At 38.8% G+C, this 20,121-nt stretch overlaps 1 protein-coding gene across 1 annotated transcript in view; it reads left to right on the top strand.

Annotated features, from left to right (window-relative positions):
* The window catches only part of HYP1 (hyperosmolality-gated Ca2+ permeable channel 2.3), a 182,811-nt gene that overhangs the window by 44,113 nt on the left and 118,577 nt on the right, over positions 1–20,121 (top strand). The window contains exon 2 of the mRNA XM_089818387.1: positions 8,098–8,238. Coding sequence (XP_089674513.1) covers positions 8,098–8,238 — 141 coding nt within the window. The remainder of the gene's footprint in view (positions 1–8,097; positions 8,239–20,121) is intronic.

The following is a 20,121-nucleotide window of genomic DNA, read 5'->3' as shown; positions in this document are numbered from 1 at the left end:
TTGACTGCAACAACAATCATGCTTTTATCTTATGTATAGAATTTGTCACCTATATCCGTATCTCTTTCAAATTCCTCAACATTGTTTATTGAATCAATATTTCATTTGCTGACATGTATAATTTACATCACTCAAATGCTATCGTGGTGTTTATCAAGTGCTTATAATGATTGTTTGTATGCCCAATGTTCATTCATACTAAATACATTGTTGTAGACTATTGTCTAGTCAGTGTCTTAAGATAATAGTGTATAGTGCCATATCTTAACATTAAGTATTTGTTAGTTTATAAATGTTTAAATATTTAATTTAAACATAAATTCTTTCTAATACAACCTATGTTTTCATTCATATTCTTTTCGTCCCTTTGACATTGATGAAGCTGACACTTGTAGTTTATCTCATACTCACAAAACCTTTGACATCAATGGCAATACTTACATCAATCTTGAAAAGAGTTCTCCTCAAGATAGGTTCTTCGTAAACTCTTTCACTACACAAAGTTGTCCTTACCATCAAGTTTTCTCTGGCCTTAGCAACACCACTCAGAGGACTCACAGATTCACCTTGAACTACAACATTTCTATTATTGCCTTCAGATTTACCAGAGTATTTAATTCAAAGGCTCTATGTCCTTCACCACACTTGAAAAAAGTACCACGAGAACTCCTCTTCCATAACTGCCTCGGTAAGAACTACCTCTTCCTCTGTAAGAACTACAATCTTTCCACTCGATCTTGCTTTTATCATCACTTCACCACTCGGCTTTGCTCTTATCTTGCATAGAATTGTCAAATTTGCTACTTTCTCCATATGATCTACCTCTGCTTCTTTGAAATCGACCACTTCTGCCTCTTTGCCTTTGCTTATGCTTCTTTGTCAAGATCTCCTCAGCCTTTAGAGCATATTGGTATGCTTTTTGCGCACTATCCAATTTCACAAAGCTTATCTCATCTTGAAGTGTAGATCTCAAACCATTCAAGTACATTGCAACTTTCTCAACCTTATCATCCACATGTCTAGATATGATGTCCAACCTATAGAATTCCTCAGTGTACTCCCTCACAGTCATGTCTTTTTGCTTCAAGTCTGTATTTTCCTTAACAAACTAACTTGGTAATCAACTGGGAGGAATTTCTTTTTTACCTTGTTCACCATCTTTACCCAAGTCTTGATTTTCTCTTTTCCCCTTCTTTGTCTATCAGTTTACAAATGCTCCCACCACAGTGAGGCATGACCTTTCAACCTATTGACTGTAATTTTCACCTTCCTACTATCAGGAATGCTTTCAAACTCAAAGAACTTCTCCATATTAGAGATCCAATCCAACACAACGTTGGTATCGAATTTTCCGTTATAAGGAACAATTTCAACAACAGGCTTTGAATGTGCCATAGACAAAACTCTCAACAATCTTTCCTCATTAGATTCCACCTCAGGCTCAAAATGAGAGTTTGGTGCTACTACCTCATCATCACTCACATGATCAAGATATGCTTCTTTCCTATTAGATGTCTCCACAACATCTAATCTAGCTGCAATTTGTCTCAACATGTCCAGTATGGCATTGTCAGAATTTCCTCTTCCTCGAACCATTTTGACAAACAGGTTCCTGCAAGATCGTAACCCTCTGCAAGTTATAGGTCAAATCCTTGGATCTGCCACCCTTCCTTCAACCAAAACCAATCCGGGTTCTACATGATCCAACCCCACAAACAAACTACGCTTTGATACCACCTGATGCAAGGGGATGGTGAGAATTTGGGCCAAAGGCACACCTAACTATCAAACCCCTTGCTGATTAAACACAACAGAAGCAAAACTGGTTCAATAGCGCCCCCAAATTGATCCATTTCAAGCACATCAGTGGACCCAAATACAAGGGGTTAGGTTATTGATTGGATCTAGGATCCAATGATGCCAATAAAGTCCTATTTATAAGGCAAGGGGACACTAGATGATCTTATAAACCTAGTTGTCTACCTTAGTCATTTTTGGGACAATTTTAAGATAGGTTGGGCTAGGATAGTCTAGGACCCCTTAAGAAGGTTGAAGATGTTCATTTAGTCTCTCTAAGGTCCTTAGTAGAGTCTAGGCTTAGGACTTTACTTGTTTGGAACATTTGACATCTTTTTGTAAAAAGTTAGTCAATGTTGCAATATTGCATAATGCAACTTTTGAGTCCCAACATTGACAACCACTTTGGTTGGTTGGAACTGTTTGGGAGATGTATAAAAAGGTTGAGAAACCTTGATCCAGGTAGAGAGTGAACCTATTGTAAAGTTTTATGCCTAAATCAATAAAAATCTAACCGTTTTCCTGAAAATCCAATTGTATTCTGAGTTGTACAGATCTATATGGATCCCCATGCAACATTGAAGGGTTCTGAAAGTTAGCCTGGTGTCTTATGAGAAGTTTGCAAGTGGTTTGAAGTCTTGAAGTGGAGTGGAACAAAGTTGCATAATTTTGTTTGCCCACTGGTTGCAGGAAGGCCCTAACTAGGGTTTCGAGACAAAGTTCCTCTTTCCTAGAGACTCCACCATGGGGAAAACCTAAGCCTTGGTGGAAAGAAAGGAGGGAGGATGTATTTTAAGATTTTTGGGGTCTTAGATCAGGAGGCAGCTGATGGAGAGTGGAATCATTAAATCCTCTGGAAAGGCATCTAGATGTGATTGTCCAAAATTTGGGTTTTGAAGCACAACTCAGCCCAGGGGTGGAATGAAGACCTAAATCCTTGGATTTAGTAGTTTGGCATGATCTTGCAAGTACTCCAATTTGAGTTATTGGAAGGGGATTTGAATTTGAGACACTTGCTTTGTAAAAGAGACCTAATTGCCCTATTAGGCCTAGTAGTAAATTGTGAACATTAGGACTTAGGAGATTGATCAAGAGTCCCAACTTGGAGGGTGTTGTTGGTGAGTGGATTGAAACATTTGAGGGTGGTCTAGACTTACTTTGGTGGACCTCCATGTAAGTTTCCTTCATTGATCCATCTTTTCTCCTTATAGCCCTATATTGGTTTCGGTGTCTAAAAAGTGTCTCACAGTTATTTATGTGTGGGATTTGACTTGTGTTGTATCTAAATATGATGTCTAACCTTGTTCCATCCCTAAATTGTTTAGTTCTAGTTGTGATTTAATTGTGCCATAAGGGTGTGGAAGATTAGTGAGAGAAACTAATCTTGTGTGGGTTTTGGGAACTCTAGTGGAGCCCTAGATTGTATGTTGAGTAGAGAGGGTTGAAGACCTTTGGGCATTTGATTTATATAGTTTGTGTCTTTGCTCCAAAAACATAGAGAACAACACCAAGGAGTGAGAAACAAAAATATCTTATAGATTCATCAAATTATCAGCAAACATAACTAACTATAAGGCCTTTTGGGTTACGACCAATACAATGATCACATATACATCAAAATGCATCCAACATGATAGAACTACGATTTGTTATCTAGACTCCGATTTGCTACCCTCTACGATCCTTCTCTCTTATCCACTACCCTAAATCTAAACTAAGACTCGCTATTTATACTTGCCAAAATGGCTTGCCTCTCATTAGAGAAGGGCGACCTTATAACGGTCTGTACACATCCCAATGGTTGATCCTTACATTAAATGCACAACTTAGATAAAATAAACAAGTCAGCTCTCACTAAGAACCAACATAGACAAACACGGTCAAAGAACAAGCAAGCATCAAAAGAAACCATTGAGCCAACTCGACACTTGAAGCAACTTGGCCAACATAGGACCTTGGTCAATATAGGAACTCGGCAACAACTGACCAAAAAAAGAAAAACAAGCAGGACAACAAAGCAATCCAAGATGCTCCTACATCAGGATCGACTACAAAAAGGATAGGATATTTTGAGAGTGTTGAGGGAAAACCTTCGACAAGCACAGAATCAACAAAAGATGTATGCAGACAAACATCGAAGTGAGAGAAGCTTTGACGTAGGTGACTTGGTATATCTCTATCTTCAACCACACAGATAGTCATCCCTGAAGGTAAGCGATAAAGAAAAGTTAAGGCCACAATTTTGTGGTCCATACCACATAACTCGACGCATAGGCAAAGTTGCTTATTATGAGCTAGAGCTATCAAAAGGAAGTTGGATACACAATGTCTTCCATGTATCTTGCTTGAAGAAGGCCATGAGATAGAACATCATTGTATCAATTGACCTGCCATCTTTGAACGAAGAACAGAAGTTGATATTGGAACCTGTCGAAATTCTTGACATGCGAGACCTGAAACTATGAAGTCACACCATCAAGGAATACTTAGTACACTGGAAACATCTGCAGCTTGATGATGCCAATTGGGAAGGGGAACAAGCTCTTCAACATCCAACATTGTGTTTGCCTAAGGGCAAGCAAATTTTGGGATAGGAAGACTGTAGTTTTCTCATCATTAAATAAATAGTATATTAAAACTTGCTTATGAGTCAATTGATTCAACATATCTTAGACCCATTTTTACTTTTAATTATTTTTGTAGGAGTTTTTTTTGTCTTTTGTCAGCACAGTTTCTCCCTCGACAAGGTATATATGTCCGTGAGGTTGAGTTGCTTTGGTATGCGATTTTGGATTATTTTATTGTTCTGCAAAATCTTGTTGTAATTCGGTTTTTCGCCATTGGAAAGTGGAGATCTTCTCTACTTGGCTAGTTTGGTTTTGGTGGGATTCAACCCTCAACCTATTTCGATTCTTTGTATTACTTTGCTTCGAATCTGGCAAATTTGGAGCGCCATCTGTCTGCTAATATAAATTTCATGTTCGGCGACAATTTGCATACATTCCTTTTGCTTGATGAATATCTTGTTTATATTGGTCATCCAATTAATAGTGTGCATCTGTTTTGGGCATCTCGAACTTCATTTCCTGGACCTACACCTACAGTCATTTCCAGTACCTACACCTACGGTCATTACCTATATCTACACCTATGACCATTTTCCTATGTTCCCCCGAGTTTTTGGTACGGGGACAGTGGGGGAGGACAGGATGGGTTTCTGGGACAGCAAATTTTTTTGGCCATTTTGGGGACGGGGGGGTCGGCAAATGGCGACGACTATATATATATATAGATAAGAAATTTTTAAAATATACATTGAAATTTGCAAATATACATGTCATCCATATGAAACTAAGTACAAAGCATGTCATTTAAACACTATAGAACCATAACATACAACATTTGAATGCCACCTAGGAAATAATATCCGATTTCAGTACTCAATTGTCAAAATGCATATCAATATTAGTGAACAATATCATAATGATAAACATGATAAATCTCAAAATCTAAATCTAAATATACCTTGCAAAGAGAAAGAGCCCACTTTCCAAGAAATGCAAGAGCAACTAAGACAAGACTAGAGGACTCAAAACCTTTTTTTATGCATTTGTGTGATGTCTTCATAAATCTTAATCATCTCTCCTTTCATAAGTGGATGGTCATCAACAAGTGTCGGTTCCTTATATATTGAAAAGTCTGAATTGCCTCCACATAGCTGACCAAATATTGCTGGTTTGGCAAACCCCAAGGCATAATTTTGAATAATATGCGATTCCTCTTTGCCTAAACCCTCACATGGCTGAAGTAAACATGTGGCTTTCTTAATCTCTTGGAGAACTTTATGCAAAGTCAAAGAATCATGATGGTATGATGTCAAAACATAAATAAAATCTTTGAGTTGTCCTTGAGTGGTTAAGTCCTTCCCCAAACCTGAATCAGTAATGCTTTTCATCACACACACTTTAATGGGATCCATTTCTTCCACTTCTTTACTCTTATCCTCAACATATGTGGATGCACTCTCAAGTAATGGAGTATGCAAAATTAATGTACCACTACTATTATGCATAACCAAATTGGAATTAACTTCGTCCCTTTCAACAACATTACCATAGCTGCCACAAGTCTCATGCACTTCTTCAAATAAATTTTCAGCATTGGGATGATCTATATGCTCATCATTAGTGACTTCAATGTGTTCATTATTGTTATGCCTCTTTTCCATCTTTTTAGCTTATTCCAAAAGCAATTTCTCTAACAAGAATGCATACCCGATTGATATTTTTGAAATGCTTGAAAGAAGTCATTTATACCATTCATAAGTTTCTCTATATGTCAATCATTTTTTTGTGGACTTTTGCTATTTTTGTATCACTTTCTTTAGCTGGTGAGGCAAGAAGGAAAGTAGGTAACAATCTCCCATATTTAATTTTAGCCATTGATGTAGCCTTTTTATACCCATGCCATAGATGTCTGAAATAAACACTGAATTTGTTTCCCTTGTTCCTAGCAATATATCTTTGAGTTTATTCACTATCATGCCTGAGTTAAAATCTAACATGCAAAGTAAATCCACTCTCTGAAATTGATCAGAACTGCCATGCAATCAAATCCAACAAATTGTGCTGCTTGAAAATGGCATGCAAAAGAAACCCATTTTATTAAACTGATTTAAAAGTAACCACCAAACTGTCATGCAACACAAATCCACTAACCAGGGCTGGTCGTAAAAAATATGCAATGGTAACCCTCTTCATAAACTGCTCCTGTGCTGACATGCAATCATTTGAGTATTCACCAAATCTGCATTCAGTAACATCCAACACACATGCAAACTGCACAATATGACATACACTACTGAAACCCTAACAGGCTAGCAAGATCACTTGCTCTAATACCAAGAAAGGCAACCACTATGCCAAAAATCTGGACTGATGGTGAATGACATCCACTGTCGTTAATCGTGGGCTTTTTGATCTACTGGAATGCCAACATAGGCTAACCCCTTTTTGGATGTGGCTACGAATCGTGGGTGGGTCCCAGTCTCGGGTACACGCCCAATGGGAATCCACATCACCACAACATTTGCAATGGGACATCACAATCCACCATGCTTCGTAGGGCTCGACCTCAAGACCTCAACTCTGATACCAATGAAATATCCGAGACTCTGATAATGCTTCAAATCTGATTTAGAATTAGATTTCTCCTCATATTTTGCTTCATCATAATGTAACATTCTAACATGCAAGACAAAGAATATAGATTTGTAAGAAAATTAATTTGATGAAATATACAGAATCAAAGTTAGCCAATAGGTATATAGAAACGTGTTGCTATTTACAAACACCTGCTGCTATTACAAGTTAGAAAATGTGCAATGCCATCATGTAACACATACCCAGAATGCCTTCATTCATAAGATAACAAATCCTTTGAAGTTCTGCAAAATAGATTAATGCATCTCCATGAAAACTGATTAATGATGTGCAATTGTGAATGTTGAGATAACTTTACCAAGTTGGCTGATGTGGGTTTTTGTCCAAAAAGCCAAAACCTCTAGGGTTTCCATCCTTGAATTCAGTGAACCTACAAACCAAAGTTCTCACGGAATAAATTCTTTGAAAATAACAAGTCAAGAATGATTCCTCATTTCACCTTTTCCTCTTTCTAAAATATTTTTTTTTTGAAAGCAATACTTTGTTTATTTCTCGTTTAATTTATTTTCTTCCCCACCAAAAGTGACTTCACATCATCATTTGTCATTGACATTATTAGAAAGTTTATAAAATAAAAAAATGTCTACCTGCTAATTAATTAAAGCTAAATAATCCCACAGGACTTATTACTGTTTAACATTTATTCCCTTAAATAAATATTTTCCTCTAGGTGATTACTTGGTCAAAAGGGGACATAACAAAATTTTTCCTATAATTTCTCCTATATTATACATAGCATTCAATTCCTTGTTCCTTTGTATCTCGATCAGTTGCTTCTTTTTACACTATTGTTTGCATTTATATTTTATACCGTGGGAAGGATTCTACTAGATTTTTCCAATGCACAATACTTATTTGTAACTATACCTTTAAGTGAGCTTCTTATCATTTCATAGAAGGTATTTTATGGCTAGCATATTTGAATTTTTTATTCAGATAGATGTGACTGATGCTTTGAGTTATTATTTAGAAAACATCTCTGTCTTTGATTCACACATCAGATTATATTTCTTCAGCATGCCATTTGACCATGTAATATTTTGAATCTAATATGCCTTGTTTTTGTTCTCTTGTCCAGTTTACGAATATTTTCTTTTGCTGGAGCCATAGGCATATTTGTTCTGCTTCCTATAAATTACATCGGAAATGAGATTGCTGATATTCCAAGCCAATCATTAGACTTGTTCACCATATCAAATGTGCAAAGTGGCTCCAAAAGGTATGACATTGACCTAGAGTACCATATTCTAAATATGCATGTTAGTGTTGTATGCGAAAATTTCTGGCTAGCATATGATTATTCGAGTGCAGTGTGTGATTACATATACGAGACTAAAATTTTATTTGCAATGTGTAAAGAAAATCAGAAAGAGATGATGCATTGTTAGTTAAACTGATTTGTTGTCTATTTAATGTTGTTGCCCTTTTTCTTGTCTAGTCTATACAAAATGGGAAGGAAGATATTGGCCATATTTCTTTATGAATAGTCTTTCTTGTGGATAATTTTTTTCTTGGAGTTGTATGCGGTTTGGAGCACGGGAATACAGATAGCGGCTGACAGGAGACATCATCTGATGATAGTGAGGCGGATGAACAGAAAGAGTATGTGGAGGTTGAAATCATTACTACGACACTGCTGCTATTCCCATGACCTGCACTCACTGTGACAACTCATTTGGCCCATGTAAGTATGCATATTTCGGGTTCTGGACAGTTCAAACAACCCGTGGTTATGACTCTTGTTACAGTAGCAGCAGCTCAGGCAGTTCCAAATGAGATCCCAGCCATTCCAGATTCAGTGACTACATTGCAGCCAAAGTCTCCCCCATCATCACCTACAGCCATATTGAATGAAGTGATGGAGTTACCAGCGTAGAAGGTACCTAAAAGTGCGAGGGCACCTTAGGTTTGACTAGAAGTAGTTGGTTTAGATGCAACAGTCACTATAGATATTGCGTTATTGGCTACCAGTGAGGGTACGAGTACAGCGTAGGACTTGAGTGAGCAGGACTTGAGTGCATACTTGAGTTGGAGGTTCAACATCAAACCAGTAGCGTCGACATCTAGTCTTCTCTTGCCTATGAGAGAAGTATCTGAGGAGATGGATCCGATAGCCTTGAAGGAGGAGAGTCATCCCAGTTGTATAGTTGAGCCACCACCTCCACCCCTGATGGACAACATTGCTCAGAGGATATCAGAGACACTGGAGACAGCTATGAGCACGCAAGCACAACCCACATCAGTCCCCTTGACAACCATAGGAGAGGATGTCGAGGCATACTTGGCAGACATGGTGACTCGAGGTCACCAAGTAGTGGTTTCTACACAGACACACGCATTGCAGACAATGTTGCAAGAGTTGGAGCAGGTTCTATCCTTAATGCGAGTTAGTTGCTCGACGATCTTTTCAGTATGCTTTGAAGCACGAGGATGGCCAAACATAGACTACAGAGATGCGGTAGGAGTGGATTGCTAAGGAGCCTGTAGTAGAGAGCCGAGTTGATAACTTGGCACAGGAGATAGTATAGGTGTATTGGTATGCATACTATGCTCTACGGAGGAGTGAGGTAGATCAGGTAGTAGTAGAGAGGGCTCGGGAGGAGACAACTACCAAATCAGTAGCAATGGAAGCCAATTTGGCCACACAACAGTCAGCTTGGGAGATAGAGTGGGCAACACTCATTACTGAGAAGGAACTAGAGAAGTCAACATTCGTATCTCAATTGGAGGATGCGAAGCAAGCCAATAGTCGGCTACAAATGGAGTTGGATGCAAAAGAGGTTGACCTCCAGAACATAGTTGAGATGATGAAGAGAGCCTTAGAGATTCAGATGGCTAAGGCGGATCTGAACACCCAAACATAGTAGGTGCACAAGTTACGGGCACAATTGAACGAGTCACGAGCATAGAGGACGGCTACCACACCCGCTACACCAAGATGCACCCTTCTTCTGTAATATCCCTATCATAAAATAGTTTATTAATCAAATCTTTATTTATGGGTTGATTTATTTAAAATATCTCGGACCCATTTTAGTTTTGTTTCCATAGGTAAGTGTAGCCTTCGGCTATCTTTGTACACTCTCGGAAAGTTTTCCCTTCAAGTATTTAAGCACAACTTGTAGGTAGCCGTAGGTATGCAATTTGGATTATTTTCTCTTATTGCGAATTCTTGTTGGGATTCTCTGTTGTTCGCCATTTCGGAAGTGAACAATCTTCCCTATTTGGTCTTTTTGGTTTCGGTGGGATTCAACCCTCACCCTATTCCATCGCCTGTAATACTTCGCTCGAATCTGGCAAATCGGGGCACCATCATATTGCAAATTGGAGAAGTCATTATGTTTAATTTGATCAAGCTCTCTTTGTGTGAATGAATAAATTCCTTGGCAAAACATTTGTGTTTTACTTTGCATATTTCGTACATTCCGTTGTCTGCACTTTCGTTCACCCAATCCCTGTACATTACTCAATATGATCTCCATAAGAAATCTTTCGTACGGCCTTCATTAATATCGTACAACCTTCATAGTCACCCCACCATACAACTACTTTACATATCATACGGCTTTGTTTCCAATCCACCGTACACTCCCTTAAGCTCCTTGTACGACCTTCAGTCATCTTCTGTATGGTACCCCTATTTGTCACTGTATGACACAATATCATTGCTCTGCCGAATAGAGTTTATCAACCTCGTATGAGTCTTGCTTGCGCTACCATACGACTCCTAGTTATTCATCACCATACATACACATTGTATCCACATGCCGTACAATGTTGTATAACGTGAGGTTAGACTAGTTACCACCACACGGAGGTCAGGAACATTATAGTGGTATTAGAGCTTTGATCCTGCCAGCTTGTGGACAATGAATGAGAGTTTATAGCTAGAAGAGAAGAACCCATTTCGTTGATCGAATGGCTGTCGAACTAGAATCCACAGCTGCCGAACTCATGGCACTACGAAGAGAGCTTGCGAGGAATCAGGCACACATCAATGATACTCAATGACTCATGGAAGAGACTCTCAAGAAGTTGGTAGACAATAAAATATCAGGAGAACAAAATGGTCACAGTGCGGACTTGGTGTCGGGTAAAACAAACCCTCTTCCAACATGCTCTCAACCTTCCGTGCCGTCTTTTCCCCCACAGACAGAGGCACCACCTGGAGGGAAGCAGCCGACCTTCGAAGAAATGCAAGAACAATTGAGAGAAGACTGGAAAAATGTGAATTCGGAGGAAGATATATCCTACAAAGATTATGCAAATCTGGGAATGAGATATTCGAGAGGCAAAAATAGAGGATACTTTAATGATGATCTCATGAGGAAGTTGAGTAAAGTAAATCTGTCACCATTTTACGGATCTATAACCATATTTGTTCAAGCGTGGATATTGAAGGCGGATACTTACTTCCAGCCTAATCCCATGCCAAAAGAAGTAATTAAATTTGCAGCCTTATACTTGGAAGGAGTTGTGCATGAGTGGTGGCATCACGACACTATCACATTGGGGCATGATCAAATAAATACTTATGCGGAATTCACTGATAGATTGATAGATCGATTTGACGGTAAAGATCCGGAACTCAATTTCAAAGATTTGGCACCATTGAGGCAAAGTAGATCGGTTGACTAGTACATTGCAGAATTCATAAACTCTGTTTTGGTCATGGACATTTCTGAAAGAAGACAGATAGTGCTCTTCATGGATGGACTGACAGAACCACTGAAGGGTTGGGTAAAAGAGTTTTGAGGCCATTAAGAAGGCAAGGAGTATGGCATCATCAATAACATCATCCTCACAAAGTTACATTCCAAACCGTTGATGTTTATGAGGGACAAAGATAACAAACCTCGACCGAGAAAGCCGTCGTTGGCCAAAGCTACCAAATAGGAGCTCCGAAGGAAGAAACTATGTTTCAACTGCAAAGAACCATGGGAACTTGGGCATATATGCCTCAGGAAAGGAAAAATCCACTGCATTGAGGTTATGTCCGATGATGAGGACGAAGAAGAAGATATACCCTCCGAAGGCAACCAACCCCACGAGCACACCAAAATGGTTGGTTTGAACCGTACAAAAAGAATTGTAGCATTGGTACAGTGCAGAGGAACTATCGCCCTAGCCGGTAGCTCGAGGTGCACGATTTTTCATGTACGAGGAACCCTTCAAGGACAAAGGGTTATGGTGATGCTCGATAGCAGAGCCACTCTAAACTTCATAAACTCATCTCTGGTGAAGTGAAGAGGTCTACCTACGGAGACGTACGTAGGATTCCAGGTCAAAGTTGCCGGAGGAACTCTTCTGCCTTGCACACGCCTTGTTCCTCAGCTAAGAATCACAATGGTTAATCACACAGTGACCGAGGATTTTTTCATATTAGACCTTGATGACATGGAGGTTATTCTGGGCATACAGTGGATGGAGACACTTGATGAATACGCTCAGAGCTTCAAATAGATGGACTTCACTTTTGTTGTCGATGGAAAGAAGGTTGTTCTTTGCAGAGTGGCAAATGAGGGTCTGAAGGACGTTGTTGATGTCAGTTTTGTACTACATAACATATAGCAATTGAATACTTGATATGGAATACCAAACACTCAATCCCTCTCTTGAAAAGTAAATACTCATGAAGACATGAGAAAAACTCCAATGTTCCTTACATTTGTGGATACCAACTCAGTTATATTAATGTGATTTGTTGGTTAATCATGTAGGCGGCCTTACGTTGTTCATTCAAAGATAACTTGGACTTTTGCTATGATGGTGATGATGTCTTGCTTTGTAAAGTATATGAGTGCCAAATGATGTTGATGGTGATGATGATGGAGGGTGCGTGCTCAAATGACTTATGCCTTCCTAACTTTCTTCCAAGAATGAATTCGAACTATTGAACTACTTGCTGCCTTACTCCTGCTCCTATTAATGGAAAGATTAGCAAATGGACGGGGATCGAATCTAATGAAAGCTTACCAGCGTCTACCTCCATAGATGCAATGATTCAAGGGAAAAAGACTAGTTTACCACGCAAGGCTTCCTAACCAACCTCTAGGATGCTAGTGGCCTAGTTTATAGATCCCTACCAAACATCCTCTAATATCACCATACAACTATCTATCTATTCTTACTCTTAACAACTTTCTTGAAATAAAATCTACTTTAACAACTTCAATGAGATTTAACTCTAACTATTGGAAGTAGAAACCATGCAATAACACCAAGTGTTCTTAATCACCATGCAAGTGACAACAATGATAAAGAGAGACAATTTTGGTATTTTCTTAAGTAACAATTTTCGTCAACCCTTTACAAATGAGAGCAAATGGCTTTATATAGGGGCCAAAATTATAACCAACGGTAGAGATTAAGAAGCAAAATCAATGATCCAGATCGAATCCCAGAAACCCTAATTAGGGTTGCCATCCCATTGACCAATGAGAAGACACCACCTCATCAATGGTCCAATGAATAAAAAAGGAAAAGTGGCAACCAATGAGAAGGCACCAAAATGGTAGCCAATCAGAATCAAACACCTATCCTACTCAAGAAGGAGAAATTGCCATGTAGGCTTACACCAAATGATTTTCTAATATAATTCTACCCTTTTCTTTCATCTTTTTAGCCAAGCCAATGAACTTGGCTAGCTTGTCGTTGACTTCCTTCATGAGAGGGCAAAGTGTGTGCTTCATCTTGAGCTCAGCTGAATTCATCATTTTGCTCGTTGCTTGCAGTGTTTTTTCATGATCCTTCTCATATTCTTTCGCATATCTGATAAAGGCATTGAGGGAGGCAAGGATGCTCAAATGCTTCTTCTTGATGGAAACCTTCCCCAACTCATCCAATCTTGATCCAAATTCTATCTCATTGACGTTCTCCTCTTTGATATCTTCAAATCAAGTGCAGCCCCAACATACCTCATCATGGTTGAAATGGAAGTGTCAACGCTTGGGCTCTGCTGCGCAATCTCATTTTGAATCTCTTCAAGTATCCTCAATCTAATGGTCAATGCAACAAACCAAGCCTCCACCAAACTCATTCCTCCTCCTTTATCTACCAACTTAGTTCTTTTTAAATATCTCTCCGGTAGCTCAATAAATGCCTGTAGCCTGGGAATGTCCAAGTCCTTAACTGGAAGGAAATCCTTTCACTCCCCTTCAAATGCTCTGAATTTGTCTCTAATAGCCACGAATGACATGAATGTCAAGATAAAGGAAGGTGAGAAATTTTGCCTATCTTGAATTATATCATCGATCCAATCCTTGATTTCGTGCAACTAAGCTAATATCTCTTCTATATTGCTTTCGTTGTCTTGTGGAAGAGCTGCTCGATGCAACTGTTGGATAGGTTGGCAATCTCTCCAACACTTTTTTTTGGCCTCCAACTTTACAATCCTTTTGTTTGCCTTCCTCAACCTTTCTCTAATTGAATCCATGCCTTCTTGGATCTCCTCACATTCCATGTCTCCATAATCCTTCCCAAGTTATGCTCTACTATTTCATACTCCTGATCTACAATCTCATCCAATGCCTTGTTAACCTTTGGTATAGCAATTTGAACTTTTCGGTGACCCTCATCATCACTTCTGATTACTTTTGCCACCGTTTTTGCAATTTGTCCCTGTTTCTCACTATCTTCCTTTTCTACTAACCCTTGAATATCTTCAGCTGTTTGGACAGTCACCACCTTGCCTCTTGGCATAAGCATTTTCCTTAACCATAGCGGATAGCGGTGTAGTGGATCTCCCCAAATCTGGATTTGGTTCGACTAACAAAGCATCACCAATGGCCTCAGGTGCCTGACTTACTTCCTCAATATCAATTGGCCTATCCTCTTCTTCACAAGTGACTGTCACATTATCTCCATGTTGGTTCTTTGAGAGAGGAGAGTACTTGGTACTATCACTGTAACTGCTTGATTCCGAATCAGAGCTCACCTCTACCGCAACCCTTTTTCCACTTGCATTATCCTCTTGGCCTCTAGCCTCAATTATGCTCTGCCTTGATGGTGTTGCATTTCATTTCTTTGTTGGGGGTTCCTGATGTTCTTTACTTTTCTCAACCTCTAAATTTCTCTTCCTACTCCTAACTGCTATTTGTTGCTGGCTATTGCCCTCACCTTTTTGTCCAACTAACTCCGTTGGACCTTCTTCCTCCGGTTTCATCTTCTCATAAATAAGGCGTACCTGCCAGCTTTGTAATTGCCTTAACTTCTCATTGTACCATGACTTAGTGTGTAGATCATTTGTCCTTGTAACTGCCTCTAAGGAAGGATCCTGATGATCATCCCAATCCGCTGGACCCAATTCTATTCCATCCACTATAGCATAATCTTCCCTTAGCACATTTTCATCCTCTTCCAGTTGATTGGGAATATCAAGGCCTTTCCATCTAACTGCCCTCATTATGCCCACTGACAATCTTGAGAAAGCTAGCTTTCTCACATGAAAGTTATCGTGTGCATTGGCCCAAAAATCTTCTATAGTAGGAATATGTTTGAATGTGTTTTTGTGAGATGCCTTGATAAGACCATTAGGATTGAATCCTTGTCTTGCTCTATACCATCCTAGATGATACCATTCTAACTCTTTCTCTGCAGCTGCAAAGGCGACAGGATTGGGGCAAGTATCATTGCTTATTCCAAATGAGAAGGTAATCCCTGTCTCATCTTTTAGTTTCATCATCTTGTCATAATGCTCAAGTTGCCTAGCCAACTCCATCAAAACTATCTTGTCGGGTGGGTACCTTGGAAGTCTCTTGGGACAAATTGTACTTCCAGCGACTCTAATTTATGTAAATTGCGGAAATTGGATAAACCAACTCCCATACTTAACTTTTACTTCCGCTTCTGTTGAGAGCCTTCTAGCAGGTGTCCTTTGTAATATCCTTCTCGTCTTCATGTTAAAGGCGTCATAAAACATCTTATAATCTTTGGTGTTGTGCAAATGAAGCTATGGATAACACTCATGCACCAAACATTGCCCCGGCCCATTGCCAATCACTCCTAAGGCCTTAAGTGCAGGATTTTCATATAGTCTCGCAATCAGATAGAAAATATACGATTCCATATAGAATTGCTTTTGATTTTGCACTGTCCTAAGTTGCAACTCTAGATTTTCACTTATTATTCTAGCCCAATCAAATTTTCTCCTTCCATTTTCAATTTTATCAATAAAGTAGTACATCTAGTTCTCGTATTGCATACCTTGAGCCACACCCATGATTTGATTGAGAAGCACAATAAGATCGCCGTATTCTGGTTTGAAATCTGACTTAGTGAGCTTTTACGACTTGATAACTCCCTTCTTGCCTTTGTGTAACCAATTCTGTTGTAGATGAATGAAGTAAGCCTCCTGGTTATCCTAAAATAACTTAACTTCCTGGTCCATCATTACCACTCTCATGCCTTTATATTGGGGAATAGTGAATACTTCTTTGACCACTTGTCCGTTGATGTTAGCCAACACTTTCTTCCCATCATAAAAAATGGACTTGGTAATAATATCAAACTGGGATGCGCACTCTATTACTAATTCCGAACAAGTTAAGGTAGGAGGGAAAGTTGCCGCATGTACAATTTCGCTCCTGTAGATCTTCTTTGCCATGGGGAATTGTCCTTCCTTCAATCTATCCTTCAACTGTACCATGATCACCGTGCCAATATTGGTATCACTTATTTGCCTCACTTTCAAGAAGAAGGTGGTTTTAGGTATCATGTCTTCCTTGTCTTTTTTGGTATTTGTTGCCTTTGGGTTTTTGCTTGCACTAACATCTACCATCCTAAACACTTATTTCTGCCCCTTTGTTCTAAATGATATGGACTACACTTATCAATCTCCAACCTTCTTTCTATCGATGGAATCTAGCTTATTTCTGCCTCTCCAAGTCCTATCTCTACAATTATCAGTCTCCAACCTTCAATCCTAGGGGTGGGACTACCACTTATTTCTACCTCTTTGTTACCTTAGGATAGACTACACTTATATCTCCCAATTTCAAACCTAGGGTGGTCTAGCTTATTTTTGCCTCTCCAAGTGTTTTATCATGAAATCTACACTTATATCTCCCAACTTCAGCCTATCAATGGAACGATGAAGTGGTGGATGATGAGTGCAAGAAGAAGATAAGGGAAAATGAACCAAGCAAGAACAAGGAATAGAATCCGCCTATAAAACCAATTTTCACCTCTAAAAATGAATAGAATTTTACTTTAAATCTGCCTTTACCAATAACCGAGTCCTCTTCAAGTTTGGATCAGATTTTAGAAATTTTAATCCTCCTTGCAAATAATGATGCCCTAGCAAAAATTAGAATTTCGACTTCCTTGAAATCGCTCACACTTGTCAAAAATCAGAACTTAAATCACATTGCTTCTTCACCAAAAAAAAAAATCGGTCAATTCTAGAGGAGAAATCGCTGCCAACGATGGAGAAATCATACTTAAGAAAAAATCGCCCAAGCTGGAAAAAAACTGATCTACTCCAAAAATTGTCCTAGGGCAGAAATTTGCCCAAACAAGAAAGAGAAAAATGCTGCCATGAAATGGAAAATCTGCCCCAAAAATCGCTCAAGCTGGAAATTTGCCTTCGTTAGAAGAAAATCACACATCCAAGGAGGAGGAAATAAGAGGGGGGGGAAGCCCCTCTTATACCAAAATTTTTTGCCTCCTCAAGTGGGCCGACCTGCCTGGAGGGAAAACAAAATTAAATTAGTTCCTTAATTAATGGCCTAGATTTAAATGCAACATTAAAATTACTTAGCCCTATAGTGAAATTGACCATTTAATTGCTAGTTTTGATCAGAAATTGCAAAATAGAAATAAGGTAAGCCTAGGAGATGTCAAAATTTTCATTTAATAATGTTTTGGCAATTAAAATATCATTAAAATCAAATTTAACAAGCCAAAATAAATTTTCAATTCCAAATTACCAGCTTCCTTTAACATTTGTAAAATCCTCTAGGCAAAATTTCAACCACATTAATGAGATTTTGCAATTTAATCCAATTTCAAATTTTGCAATACATTTTCAATTTTTTTAACAAAATAAATCCTTTTCCTAGTAGTAAAAATTCAAACTCCAATTTCAATTTCACTGTCAAAAATTTCCTTTTTCACCAAAAAATTCAAGATTTTTCCAAATGACTAAATTTAACAAATTCATTTTGAAAATGCTCAAGTTTATACAATTATTTCAAATTTTCAAAAATTCATCTTAGTCCAAAAATTTGCAATTTTATCCTTCCAAGTATTCGTTTTAACCATCGAAAAAATGTTGTTTTTGAATTTTGTTTGGCCTAAGGATAAAATTACATGTTCCAAAAAATCAAGTTTCACATCAGGTGAAAAATAAACCAAATCAAATCCCTCCTGGCTTGAAGGTGTCCAAGGTGTAAAATATTCAAATCGAAAACCTCTAGACCACTCCAAAAAATTTGCTAAGGAGACCGAAAAAAGGGGGTGCCCAAAATTTTTGGGGCGATGGTGTCAAAACCTCATAATAGAAGTTTCTGCACATCGGATGGAGGCAATTTTTCAGCATGATGACGTTGCTTGGGGAGCACATTGTTTTGTCTCAGTAGAACCTATAAAAGGGCAACAGACACCTCCCCAGGACAATATCCAGAATATTTTGAGTGATCATGACAGAATACTTATAGACATTCCTCCTAACATACTGTCTCATCAAGGGTTTGAACACACTATCAAGTTGGAAGTAGGAGCCAAGCCAGTCATAACCACACCCTACCGCCATCCTAAGAAATTCAAAGATGAGATAGAAAGGACGATTCAGGAACTGCTGGAGAAAGGATGGATCCGTCCCAGTTCTAGTCCTTTTGTGTCATCAATAGCATTGGTCAAAAAGAAGGACGAGACAATGCGCATGTGTGTGTCCTATTATGCGCTAAACAAAAAAATAAAATAAATAGATATCCCATTCCAAAGATAGATGAGTTGCTGGATGAATTACATATCTCCATTTCAGATACCACTAGATCCGCATGAGGGAAGAAGACATAGAAAAGACGACCTTTCATTGTCACTACGGGCATTATGAGTTCTTGGTCATGCCATTCAGATTAACAAATGCACTTGCTACATTCCAATCATGCATGAATCGCAACTTCAACAAACAATTGCGTAAGTACTTATTGGTATTTTTTGATGATATTCTTATTTATAGCTAGACATGAGAAGAGCACCTGAAGCATCTGGATGGAGCCGTAAGAATCATGAAGGATTAGTCTTTGTTAGCCAAGCAATCCATGTGTGAATTCGGTATGACAAAAATATTCTACTTGGGACATGTTGTCAGTAAATATGGCGTTCAAGTTCATCAGGAGAAGATTCAGGCTATCCTTGATTGGCCTCCCCCAAAATCACTCACTGAGTTGTGAGGATTTTTTGGATTGTGTAGTTATTACCAAAGGTTTGTAAAGGGGTTCTCTCAGCTCAGTGCACCACTAACAAATTTGACAAGAAAGGGATCCTTCCAGTGAAATGAAAAGGCACAACTCACTTTTGATAAGCTAAAGGAAGCAATGAGCACTTGTCCCGTGCTTACTTTACCTGATTTCACTTGACCATTCATTATGGAGTGCGACGCATCCGGAGAAGGCATTGGCGCAGTACTGATGCAAGATAGACACCCCATAGCCTAAGAAAGCAGGAAGCTTACGCAAACAAAACACTTATATTTCATCTATGACAAAGAGATGTTGGCCATCGCACATGCACTAACCAAGTTCCGATAGTATCTGGTGGGTGTCAAGTTTGTTGTTCGTACGGATTACAATAGTTTGAGATATTTTCTGGAGCAATGGGACTTGAATGAGAGACAACAAAAATGGGTAAGCAAGGTTCAGGATTTTGATTTTGACATTGAATATGTGAAAGGAAAGAACAATGTGGTTGCAGATGCTTTGTCCAGGAAACCCCACATCTGCTTACTAACCCAGATTTCAGCCGACTGGAAAGCACATTTGTTGGTAGAATATTCCAAAAACACATTTTCTTGTGAGCTAATGGATGGCAACACCCAGGTTGACCGGTACGAAGTGGTGGATGACATCATTTACTATAAGAATTGGATATTTTTAGTGTC

The sequence above is a fragment of the Cupressus sempervirens genome, chromosome 3 (genome assembly GCF_028749045.1).
Source record: "Cupressus sempervirens isolate cs-2001-9-10 chromosome 3, ASM2874904v1, whole genome shotgun sequence".
Classification (NCBI taxonomy): domain Eukaryota; kingdom Viridiplantae; phylum Streptophyta; class Pinopsida; order Cupressales; family Cupressaceae; genus Cupressus; species Cupressus sempervirens.
The sequence above is the reverse complement of the archived record's forward strand: the minus strand, read 5'-3'. Positions and strand labels throughout refer to the sequence as shown.